Below are 13,597 nucleotides of genomic sequence, written 5' to 3' on the forward strand. Positions count from 1 at the left end.
TTTTTAAAAAATATTAATTTATTATTTTGATAACTTCATCTATGAGTAGTATATATAATATCTACTAACTTCTCCCCAATTCCTTCTCTCTCTTTCAACTTCATGACCTCTTTTAACTTAATTGAAATATAATTACATTATTTCCCCCTCTTTCTCTTTCCTTGAACCCTTCTTATGCCTCCCTACTCCCTCTCAAATTCACGGACATTTATAAATATATATTTAATATATACAATACATAAGTATATAAAGATGAAGAAACACACATATATATGTGAACCTGCTGAGTCCATTTAGTGTTGTTCATATGTGTATGTGTTCAGGGATGACCACTTATGATTGGAAACCTATCAGCAGGGTTTGTTGATGGAGAAAATGGATTGTTCCTCTCTCAGGTGCCATTAACTGCCTCTACCTCTTCATCCAGAGTTGGAGCCTTTGAAGATTTCTGCTATACATGTTAGAGATTGTGCTGGGGTTGTCATCATGCAGGTTTAGTTTAGACAACTGTATTATTCAAATGTAGATTCAGTTCTCTGTCATACATGAAGATATTGTCTCCTAGTGGATATCATCTGGTTCTTATAGTCTTTGTCCCCTCTTCTTTGGTGTTCCCTGTGTTTTAGAAGGTGTGTTGTATGTGTATCAAATAAAGATGGATGCCCCACAGTCTGTATTTAGAATTCCGATTGATATTTATATTTGTTCAATATATATATTGATATTTGTTCTTTATTTGGGGGTTGGGGGTTCAAGACATAAATTCTTTGTATAGCCTTGATTGTCTTAGAACTCCCTCTGTAGACCAGGATGCCTTTAAACTCACAGAGATCCCCTTGCCTCTCTTTCCCAGTTGCTGGAGTTAGAGGTACTGCACCATAAAACTTTGCCTTTTGTATTTCTAAGTTGAGAGACTCAAATTTTTATAAAATCCTTTTCATCTACATATATAAAAATCTGTAAGAAAATAATGATGGAGATATTATTCATGAGTCAATTCTGTGAACATTTGGACCTAAATATTTTGGAGAAATTTTAAGATACATTTTTTTTCAAAGTGTTGAATTTGGCCTTCATGTACTGTCTTATTACTTAAGCTTGTTTTAGAAAGATGAGAAATAAACAAATGAAAGTATACATATATTTCAGTGTACATACATATGAGTGTACAGATCTAAGGAAAGCATTTATTATGTATAAATTTTCTTCCCACTGAGAGGTTTTAACTTCATGCTCTAAAATTAATGCTCTATATATCTTCTGTTTTTCTTTTTCTGAGAAAATGTATTTTATTTTTATCTTCCCATTATGTATATTTTATAATTGAAACAATGTTCTCATTAACCATTAATTATTCTAAATTGAACTTACTACATTAGTTTTTATTCTTTCCAAAAGAACTAAAAGAAACAAGATCATAAATTACTTAGATGTGACAAAAATCACAAATTGAAAATACATGCTTATTTTTTCCTGTTGTTTCTGTCAATTTGTTTCCATAAATGTTAAATTGTGGAATATATTTTTGTCTTTGTAGCTACATAGAGTATTATAGTTTCCATTAAGGTTGAGTTTCCTTTTTGCTTATTTGGATTTTCACATTTAAAGATTCTCTAATAATATATTTGCCTTAATTAAAACCTAATTCTTAATTAAGAATTAATATTTAATCTTTATTAATATTTGCATTAAAGTGATAGAAATATCTTTTACACATAACTTTATAAAAGAGATTATGTGAAAAGAATGTAGTGAACCATGTGGAGGAAGGGATCAGGAAATTCGGTGCACTGGGGAATTAGGCTCTAGGTTTATGAGTTTCTTTTTTCTTCTTTTCTTTTTTTTTCTTTTTTTTTAATTGAGTGTCAGGGGTGATAGAAGGCTTAGTATTTTATCTCTTAAGGAAAAAGAAAACTTAGGAAGAAGAAAACCTGTGTGGAAGATCTCTGATTCACTTTAGGAATACACTCATTTTTATGTTCATCCGTGTAGGCAGAACTAAGGCAAGGTAGGGATTATTTTGGAAAACTTCAAGCAATACGAAGACCCTATGGAAGTGTGAGATTTTATTGAAATATTTTAATGTAATGGATTATGAAATTACAGAATAAGATTCCAAAACAAGATGACAAATTTGAAAGTAATGGGCTTCATAGTTAAATATCCACACTCTCTTTGAGAATAGAAATAGTAAAAAAGGAAAGGGCAAGAAAAAAATTGTAAAGAGCATTTTTTAAAAAAAGTTAGGAGTTCACATAGTCTGGATTATGTAAGAAGACTGTGCTATGACCTATAGAGAGACTACAGAATAGGAGAAGAGAGAGTAGGTGTTTGAAACAAGCATAGAAAGTCTTCTAGTGGGATCTATTTTCTGACCTACCTGTGATGTTGTCAAAGATGTTCAGATATACTTGGTTAAGAAAATGATTTGGGATGTGGAGGTCAGAGTGGAGGCAGGTGTGAGTGGGTGCAACAGAAGGAATCATGGCTGCCAAAGTGTTTGAGTCCATCGGGAAGTTCGGCCAGGCTTTAGCAGCGGCTGGAGGCGTAGTGAACTATGCCTTGTATAATGTGGATGCTGGACACAGAGCTGTCATCTTTGACCGATTCTGTGGAGTGCAGGACGTCGTGGTAGGGGAAGGGACTCACTTTCTCATCCCTTGGGTACAGAAACCAATTATCTTTGACTGTCACTCGTGCCCACGGAATGTACCAGTCATCACTGGTAGCAAAGATTTGCAGAACGTCAACATCACACTATGTATCCTCTTCCGGCCGGTGGCCAGCCAGCTCCCTCGTATCTACACCAGCATCGGCGAGGACTATGATGAGCGGGTGCTGCCTTCCGTCACTACAGAGATCCTCAAGTCGGTGGTGGCTCGCTTTGATGCTGGAGAATTGATCACCCAGCGAGAGCTGGTCTCCCGGCAGGTGAGCGATGACCTCACAGAGAGAGCAGCAACATTTGGGCTCATTCTGGATGATGTGTCCTTGACACATCTGACCTTCGGGAAGGAGTTCACGTTCACAGAAGCAGTGGAAGCCAAACAGGTGGCTCAGCAGGAAGCGGAGAGGGCCAGATTTGTGGTGGAAAAGGCTGAGCAGCAGCAGAAGGCAGCCATCATCTCTGCTGAGGGCGACTCCAAGGCAGCCGAGCTGATCGCCCACTCCCTGGCCAAGGCAGGCAATGGCCTGATTGAGCTGCGGAAGCTGGAAGCAGCTGAGGACATTGCTTACCAGCTCTCCCGCTCTCGGAACATCACCTACCTGCCAGTGGGGCAGTTGGTGCTCCTCCAGCTTCCCCAGTGAGGCCCCCTGCTTGCACCTTCTCAGGCCAACCAGGCCGTGGCCTCTATCATTCTGAACACACTTTCCTTCTGCCCCACCAAAGAAATCACTGTGAAATTCCGTGATTGGCTTAATGTGAAGGAAATAAAAGCAGAATCAATAAAAAAAAAAAAAATTGGCCTTTTAAAAAAAATACTAAGCAACAAGACGTATAACAAACAGGTTATCAAGCCCCTAGGAGAGGTAGTAAAGTTTGATATGTACAAGAGAACTAGAGTTCAGAGAACACGTGACATACACAATGAGAGGAAGGTGGTGTAGAGCCTTAAAACAGTATGAACTTTCCTCAGAAAAGAAAGTGCTGTCTCTCAACATGTTCCAGGGAGAGAGAGAGAGAGAGAGAGAGAGAGAGAGAGAGAGAGAGAGAGAGAGGAGTAGAGTTTCCTGCCTCTGCTAATTGCTGTTCTTTATACGTTTTTTTTTTTTGGGGGGGGGTATAGAGTCATAGATGTGAGACAGGAATTCTAAGAGGAAGGGATAAAAAGATGAGAAAGTGTTCCTTCCAATGTCTCTTTAATCTCCTGACTGAATTTGGGGAAGCAGTCTGACTTTGGGGAGAGCACTAGACACATGTGTATCGACACTGGAAGCCTTCCAATCCAGAGTGCTCATCTGCCTTCTATCATCTAAACGTGAGACATTCATCACAGAGCCGACTGTGCTGTACTGAGTGTCAAAAGTTCATTGTATTTTAGCAGCTTTAAGAGGAGTGTACGTAAATAATAAAGGTTCTTTCTGATCACAGTTTTTTATATTTTTCTCAGTGTATAATCAGTTATCAGAGCTTGTGGACATACCTAAGTAAGTAATGCTTATAAGCTGATAAGCCATTCTTTTGTATTTTATCAGCCAGACTTACATAAATCTTATGCACTATTCTATTTATATCTGCCTATTAATTTTTTTATATCCTTGATCTGGTGTATAAATTATAGGTACAGCTTTGTTGAAATTAAAATGTGTTTGAGTCAGACTCATATTATAAAAGCAATACAGAAAAGCTAACCACTAATTGGGACTTGCAAAATATATTTTTTACAGATTGAAATGAAAAACAAAATGTCATTTAAATGTTTTAATTGGTTTCAGTTTTACAAGTGCAAACCAGATGGTTTCTTTTCAAGTAGTTTACAATGTCTATGCTGCATAACTGAATTACCAAGGCAACTGTGGTTGCTAACGTTTACCTAAACAGAACAACATGTCTTCTATTTGTTTGCTGAGAGTACCTGCTTGGGAAGGAAAAAAAAACTCACCCACAACTTTGCTTTTTCTAGATATCATACTACTTTAATAAAATATGATCTATATGTATTAAGCTGCATCACAAAATGAATGTTAATTTTGTAGTTATATTTCTTTGCTAGGTGTGAAAACTGAACAAGCCCTCTGAATTAATCCAATTTTATTTGCCTACCATAGTAAATTTTATTTACACTTTTAATGTGAAGAAATTGCTTTTATATTTATACTTCTGTTTCTTGGTCTCTTTAAACTGCTGGATGAAATGTTATGTTTTATAAGCAACTGTTTCTTCTAGAAGGGAACTAGGCTTTCTAACTATACTCTTAGTAAAATGTCTTTTGCATATTAACTGTAACAGAGGTACTGAACGAAATGCCTCTTTTTCAATCCTTTTTGTGTTTGTGTTTGTTTTTGTCTTTTTGATTTTCATTTTTAAAGATTGTTTTGATGTTCTTTTTATTTGGTTGTTGCTCTTTTCTGAGAAAGAGAAAGAAGTTGACTAGAAAGGAAGTGGAGAGGATCTGAGAGTATCTGGCTGAGGGGAGAAAATATGATCAAAATATATTGTATGAAAAAATTTAAGTAAAACCCACCTGAAACCACAGCAAAATAAAATGAAAGGAATCTTCAAGGAATATGTTTAAACAAAAAAGACATTCAAAAACTTACTGCCAGGGAATGGAAATACACCTAGCAAATAAATAGAAGCTATAAATAGGCAGAGATAGATACTCTTTTTATTTTTTAGTTTTTGAGACAGGGTTTCTCTGTAGCTTTGGAGCCTGTCCTGGAACTAGCTCTTGTAGGCCAGGCTGGCCTCGAACTCACAGAGAACTGCCTGCCTCTGCATCCCTAGTGCGGGGATTAAAGGTATGCACAACCTTGTATTTGTTAAAGGAAATCTCAAAGAAAATTAGTCTAAAAATTTTCAGGGTAACTCCGTATTAAAAATGAAATGATTCATCAGATACATATAACAATTTAAAACATTTATAAACTAAATACTAAGAATCTCAATTGCATAAAAACAAACACCGAGTGTCATAAAAGGCAACATAGGTCTCTATACAATAATAGTGGGTACTTCAATATCCTCGTCATAATCAGATAGGTCTTCCAAACTAAAAACCAACAAAGAAACTTCAGAGACCTATTAGATTTAACAAGAATATTTCATGTAGCATATGCAGAATACAGATTCTTTAGAGCAGCACACAGAATGTTCAAAGATATTTAACACATCATATGGCCCAGGGCAAGCCTCAATAGATGCAAAAATAGATAATTCCTTATATCTTAACAAATAACAGTGAAACAAAAATAAAAATCTACAGCAAGTGAAACTTTAAAAATGGCTCAAATAGTTTGAGAGCAAAATATATTTTTTGAATAAATAGGGTGTCATGGAAGAAATCATGGAAAATGAAAAAATTGCTGGAATCAACTGAAAAATGAGAGCACAGCAGGTCATTGGGATGGATTACAGCTAAAGCAGTACTAAGAGGAAAGTTTGAAAAATAAGTACTCAGTTTACAAAACAAAAGATCTCAAATAAATGATGTAATGATAAACCCCTGGAAGAACAATGAGCGTATCTCAAAACCAGTTAATAGCAATAAATAATATAAACTGGCATAGAAAATAATGAAATAGACACAAAATCACCACATACAGAATGAATTGAACAATTGTTTTTTTGAAAAGATAAGTAGAATTGATAAATTCATAGACAAATGAAAAGAAGAAAAAAATCACTATATTACAAAATTCATGACAAAAAGAGAGACTAATTCATCATTCTCCAAACAAATTCAGAAGATCATAAAGGAATGATTTCAAACTTTATGTTCCAAAATGCCAGGAAAGCTAGATGAAATGGATTTATTTCTAAATGTCTATGACTGATTAAAGCCAGAAGCTATAAATAATTTAAACAGACCCACAAAAAAAATGACTGAGATTGAAGAAGTAGCAATGTCTCCCCATAAAGAGAACTTTCAGAGAAGACAGATTCTGATAGATTTTATCAAACTTTTAAAGAGATCTAGCATCAACACTTCCCAGAGTAGTCCAGAAAAACTGAAAAGGGCAAGAAAGAGTACAAATTCATTCTCTTAAACCAGCATTATTACCCTGATAAAAAGCTGGATAAGATAAAACAACAGCAACATCAACAAAACAGATAAAATTCTCTGGTGAACATAGGTGCAAAAATTCTAAGCAAAATTCAAATAGAATTCAAGAAAAACCATAAAACACTACTCAATGTGAACAAATGGGCTTCAACCCAGACAAAATCCATCACCATATACAAATCATATAATGTAATGCAACATATACATAAATTTAAGAAAGGACAGTCTCAGAAGATGATGAACATTTGACAATGTTGAACTTACCTTCATGATAAAAGTCCTGAGGAAATTAGGAGTAGAAGGAAGAAAGAGGCTGTATATGGCAAGCATATAGTCAATAGCACACTAAATGGGAGGAGTAGAGTGTTTCTTCTAACATCATATACAAAACAAGAGTACCACATTCTGCCTTAAAAAAAAAACTTAATATAGTGCTTAAAGTCTTAGAGTACTAAGAGACAGATACAAAGTGGATAAGAAAATGGAAAAATCAATTTTCTCCATTTTCACATGCTTTTATATTTAAGACTCTTCCATAAAACTCTTAACACTTCTGTAAGCTTGCAGAATAAAAAGTCTACATAGAAAAAGCTCTAGCTATCATACATATGGATAATGAAAGCATAGAGAAATAACTTAAGAAAAACATCCCATCTCTAAACCAAAAAAGTGAAAAATGTCAACCATGGAAAAAGAAATTAAAGAAGACACTGGATGTTAAAAAGAGCTTGGCAAAATGTTTCCAATCTACTCATGGATTGGGAAAAACAATAATACAGAAATACTGTATTATACATTAAGAAAAGCAATTTGCAGATTTAATGCCAACCCAATAGAAATTCCAAAGTCTTTCATCATAGAGTTTGAAAAAAAAAATTGATAATTCACACAGAAACATGAAATATCACTAATATCCAAACAATTTTAAGCAAAAGAAATAGAGCTAACAATACCTGACCGCAAATGTCATGCCACCTCCCGAGGAGTCTGCATGATCTCTCATGTAGGCTGTGGCACAAACTTCAAGGAAGAGTGCCCGTAGAGAAGGGGTGTGTGTGTGTGTGTGTGTGTGTGTGTGTGTGTGTTTCCTGAATTGGAACCCTTGCACTTTTGGCATTACCTGCTTATGTTCTAAGAAATACAGGCTGGTTTCTTCTGAAAGGAAAGATAGTATGTTTAATTTTCCAGTGTCTACTGACAAGATATTGCCATATACAGGAGTATATGTTGCTAATGGAGGAAGATGGGTTAACATTCAAGGCAAAAGGTTTTCTAGGTTTAATCTGGTGCTTAGTAAATAAAGAACAAAAGGCAAACTTAATTAAGCAATTAAGATAGATTCAGCAAAGATGGGATAAGGATAAAAGAGAGAATGCCTGTAAAGTCATGAGGTTTGATTTGGGGAAGATTTAAAAAGGAATTGGAAATATGGAGAAGGAACAAAGAAGTTCTTCTGCACAGATTGCAGAAATATTAAAAAAAAAAAACAACCTGTAGACTGTGTGACTATTAACCACAGCTGCTTGTCCTTAGCTAAATGTCCCTCAGTCAAAGAATGGATAAGAAAAATGTGGTACATTTACACAATGGAGTACTACACAGCAGAAAAAAATAACGGCAGCTTGAATTTTGCAGGAAAATGAATGGAGCTAGAAATCATTATTTTGAGTGAGGTAACACAGACACAGAAAGATAATTATCACATGTACTCACTCATAGGTGGTTTTTAAACATAAAGCAAAGAAAGCCAGCCTATAAACCACAATCCCAAAGAACTTAGACAACAATGTGGACACTAAGAGATACTTACATAGATATAATCTACATGAGAAGTAGAAAAGGTCAAGATCTCCTGAGTAAATTGGGAGTATGGGGACCTTGGGGGAGGACTGAAGGGGGAAGGGGAGGCAGGGAGGGGAGTAGAGAAAAATGTAGAGCTCAATAAATATCAAAACAAACAAACCAAAAGCTCAAAATGCTATAAACGCATAGCCTAGATAAAGATTTATATTGAAACTAATGCCAAGCCATGTCTAACATGACCAACCATAGACTCACATGGGGCACATCTGTCTGATAAAAATATATTCTCATGTATCTGATATAATGATTCTAAGAATAATCTATATCACATGAAAAATAACACATGCTGCTAAGCATTTTTTCTATATAAAGAATGAGTCGCATGCCTAGTAAAGAGGCATTCAGCTGCAATTCCTTTGAGTCTGGCATCAGTTTGTAATTTTCTGACTCTTTACCCACCTATTCCTAAGACCCTGTCCTGTGGGTCCCAGTGGCCCAAATGAGCTGGTTGATCACACCCAAACTACATAGACATAGTGTAAAGGATAGTATGGTACTGGCACAAAACCAAAGATACAAACCAAGGGAACAGAGAAAGGACCTAGAAACAAACACACACACAGATAATGCTAATTAATATTTAATGTGGCTTTCAAATATATGTTGGAAGACATAAACTAGGAAAAAAGATAGCCTATTTGATGTGGGATTCTCCTCTGTATGCTATGAACATGTTCTATTACCATTGTTTAATAAAAAAAAAGCTGCTTTGTCTTATATCAGGGCAGAATGTAGCAAAGTTGGGAATCCAAGCAGAGACAGAGGAGGAAAAAAAGTGGAGTCAGAGAGACGCCATGTAGCTGCTGAAGGAGAAAGATGCCAGAACTTTACCAGTAAGGCACAGCCTAAATGTGGGATTCCTCCTTGTATGCTGTGAATATGTCTTATTACCATTAGTTAAAAAAGATGTTGCTTTGGGCCTATGAAAGAGCAGAATAGAGCTAGGCTGAAAAACTAAAATGAATGCTGGGAGAAAGAAAACAGAGTCAGAGAGATGCCATGTAAATGCTGAAGGTGACAAATGCCCTGGAACGTTACCAGCAAGCGACAAGCCTCATGGTAAAATATAAAATAATAGGAATGGGTTAATTTAAAATGTAAGAGTTAGTTATAAGAAGCCTAAACTATTGGCCTAGCAGTGTTTTAACTAATATAGCTTCTGTGTGATTATTTTGGGTCTGGGTGGCTGGGAACAAACATGTAGTCTTCACCATACAGCCTCGTGGCAATACAAAGATTAATAGAAATGGGTTAATTTAAGATGTAAGAGCTAGCTAGAAATATGCCTAAGCCATTGGCCAAACTTTAAATTAGCATAATTTCTATGTGATTACTATAAACTAGGTGGCTGGAAAATGAAAGTAAGTCCTCGTTTACTCCTGTTCAACAAATGTTCTAGAGAAAACTAGACGAAGTCTAGTTTTCATGCCTGACATCCCTCATGAGAACCAACCAAATATATCAAAGACCTTAATTTAAAAGATGAAATGCTGAAAGTGTTAGAGGAAATCTTAGGGAATGTGCTTTAAGATGTGGGTATGGGTAAGAATATCTGAACAGGACTCCAACAGTGTCACCATTATGGAAATCAGTATGGAGATTTCTAAAAACCTTAAAAATAGAACTACCATGTGATTTAGCAGTACCATATCTGGACATAGACACCCGAAGCACTGCAAAAATTTCTGCAGTTATATCTACATTCATGAGTATTGCTGCACTACTTACAAAAGCAAGGGGATGAAATCAGCCTGGCAAACTGTCAAATCATCAAAATAAATAGATAGTGAGAACATGCAGGAAAATAGATAGAGTTACAAAAAAAGCATCACATTACATATAATGACCAAAACTTAGAAAGGCAAATACCACATATTATTTCATACATGTATGATGGCTTTTCATATATATATACATATATATGCATATGTATGTGTGTGTGTGTGTGTGTGAGAGAGAGAGAGAGAGACAGAGACAGAGACAGAGACAGAGACAGAGACAGAGACAGAGAGAAAGAGAGAGAGAACCGGCCATGAACCCAGAAAAGGACCCTGAAGATGGGAGATGTTGAGGGCAGTAATATGTGATGTGGAAGTGAGAAGAAGGCTGCTGGGGATGGAGGCTACAAAGGCTCAGCAGTGGGAGGTAGCAGAAGACAATCAACAAAAACAATTTGGTTTAAAAATGTTGTAATGGAACCTAGTACTTTGCTAATTAAAATATCTTTATTTAATAAAGAAATAAACAGAGAAGCAGATCAAAAATGATTTAGTTTTTAAAGAACTTGAGGAAATTAAAAAATACATGTGATTTCTTATGGTTTTCAAGATCAAAATGAAGAAAATTGCATTGAAATTTCCTACAGATAATCTAATTATTAATCATAATTTGAAAATGCTGTTCAAATTTTGACTGTCAATATGACTAGGTAATTGTGCTCTGGGGAAATTTTCTATGTACACAATTGGTTTTTACTAATTTTTCTCTGATTTAACAACACATTTTGTGTAAACCATAAACTAACAACTCAATAACTTTTGAGTGATTATTAAAAATTGAAGTTACTTGACATACTAAAATAAGTAAAAACCCACCAAAATTTTCTTTCATCTTTTATATTATTTCTTGAGTTTTCAATTCATTATTCAGAGGATTCTATGGTCTTGGTTTGCTAATTGCTTCATTTCAAATACTCTCATATTTTATAGCTGTTTTGTTTGGCTTTTGACTTCACATTTTGTAATTCTTTGTTGCCTTTTCATTTGAAGAATTTAGATGCGTTTATCTTGTATTTTATTTCATATCATGACTTTATTCAAAATTCTTAGGGAATTGTTTTAAATTCTTCTATTTCTCTGTTGTCCTGCTGATTCTTAATTTCTTCATATTTTCTCTGACTTTTGTGATTTAAGTATATGGAAAGACCATAGCAGTGTGGCACTGGGAGACCAGCATGGGTCACTGCTGTCACCATCAACTCTGCAGCCCAGGACTGGTGACTCTTTATGTTGTGATGTATGGTAATGATTAAATAATAATAGAAGTTAATGAAAATCTTATGGGATATAATTCCACATCACAATGGTTTATTTGATATACCCAATCACCTATATGTCGTACATAGTGTTATAGATTTAAAGTTCATATAGTGATTATATCCTGTCAAAATGGGAAGGGGACTTATGTTTGGAGATCACAAAATATAGGAAGTATATATATGGTCACAGCATTGAGAATTTTCTTTTCTTTAGACTCCTTAGCTCATATTTAGAGATAAAGTCACTTGCCTAATACTTACAGGTTAGGTCACAGCATTGAGAATTTTCTTTTCTTTAGACCCCTTAGCTCATATTTAGAGATAAAGCCACTTGCCTAATACTCACAGGTTAGAGAGGGCTACCTGGACTTCAGCAAAATTCATTTTAATTTCTTATTAATATAGAGTTCTGGTGAAGTCTCATGTGACACATACTGTCCATTGTTCTGTATTTCTCAATTTTCAAGTGGACTTATAAAACTTAGCCTAGAATTTCCAAGGCATTTTCAACTTCAGTTAACATCTTCATGTGAATGGATGTACCAGAATTTAGCCGATCAAAAGAAAGCAATGTAGACTGTACCTTCAAGATATCAGTATTATGGAACAGCATCATGTGTCACACTGACCCTCCTCCTTTGGGCTGCTGATCTCATGGATGTGCTCACAGGTGACCAAGATGAAGGGTGTGCCCATGTGAAAAAAGGCTTCAACTGAGTAAGGGGATTTTATCATTGCTCAGGTTGCAACTCAACCCAAAAATATTTAAAGTCAGTTATTATACATATACCACTTCTCTGGTTGTGAAACTGTTTTTCCCCCCATTTTACTATAAATACATTGCTCAGTTGGGAAATAATAAAGGAACTTTAGATAAATAGGAAATTAGTGAAAAATTTCCCTTAGCATTAACACCCATTTATGATTTCTCTTCTATTTCTTGTAATATTTATTTTAATACAGTTGATTAACAAAAAAAGGTGTTTTCCCACTTTCCAGGATAAGCTATATTTTTATTCATTTCTACCTGGGGAATAAATTTTTATTTATAACTGAGCATATTGTGTTCTATAAAGGGAATATATTTACTTAACTCTTACAGTGTTCCAAGTTTTGGGGCCGTGAAAACTCATGTGGGTTTTACACTGAATGCTTGATTTAAAAAGTTACTTCTTGGTGTCTTCTTCCTTTTATGTAAAACAGGAATAATTTTATCACTGTAGTTAGACGGAAGATGAAAGGTGTGTGTGTGTGTGTGTGTGTGTGTGTGTGTGTGTGTGTGTGTGTGTGCCTTATTTCAATCCAGGGATGGATATGTGCCATGTGTTTAGTGTATAGATCAGTTTCTGACCTGTGTTAAGCATTCATAATTATTAGTATATGTCACAGTAGTTTAATAATGGCTGAGTTTATGAAATGATCCTGATTTGGCGTTTTGTCAGCACCCTTCCTTTGCTTCTCAAATGTGTCGTGTGGACTGGCTCCTTTCCCTCTTGTAGATGCAGATCACAGTTTAGAGAAAGCAGCATACAAACTAACTACTCCCCTGCCTCTCTCTGTCCTGATCTCTGTGCCTGATGGAGACAGGGAATTTTGGTATAGATGAGGGGAAGGGCTTCTGTCCACTTCAGCACTGTTTTCTCTCCCCTGTGAGTTTGCAAAGTTGTTGGAATAATAACATATTTTTGTTTTCTTCTTCTGTCTTTTAAAAATTCTTTGCCTCCATGAGGCAAAACAAATAAACAACAACAGTAAAAAACAAACAAAAACTATTCTGCAAGAAATGGTTAGTTTCTTTTTTTCTTGATAATTATCCAACTAATGTTTCAACTTCCACATTGGATGCTTAAAAATGTATATATCGAAGGGACCAGCAATTTGAAAACTGCTTCAGTCGCAAAACATGCTAGTTTGTTGATTGCTTAAATAATTTGTAGTGATTTAGCATGAGCCTATCACTTTATAGCCC

The 13,597-nt window shown here is 35.2% G+C and overlaps 1 protein-coding gene across 1 annotated transcript; it reads left to right on the plus strand.

Moving 5' to 3' along the window:
- Positions 1–2,438: 2,438 nt before the first annotated feature.
- Positions 2,439–3,441, plus strand: LOC126499123 (prohibitin 1-like). The gene has a single exon (XM_050138186.1). It carries the CDS (start codon positions 2,485–2,487, stop codon positions 3,307–3,309), a length of 825 nt encoding a protein of 274 aa, XP_049994143.1. The 5' UTR covers positions 2,439–2,484; the 3' UTR covers positions 3,310–3,441.
- Positions 3,442–13,597: the final 10,156 nt, after the last annotated feature.

This window comes from Alexandromys fortis, unplaced genomic scaffold, assembly GCF_014885135.2.
Source record: "Alexandromys fortis isolate MF-2015 unplaced genomic scaffold, M_Fortis_MF-2015_v1.1 scaffold_14, whole genome shotgun sequence".
Taxonomy (NCBI): domain Eukaryota; kingdom Metazoa; phylum Chordata; class Mammalia; order Rodentia; family Cricetidae; genus Alexandromys; species Alexandromys fortis.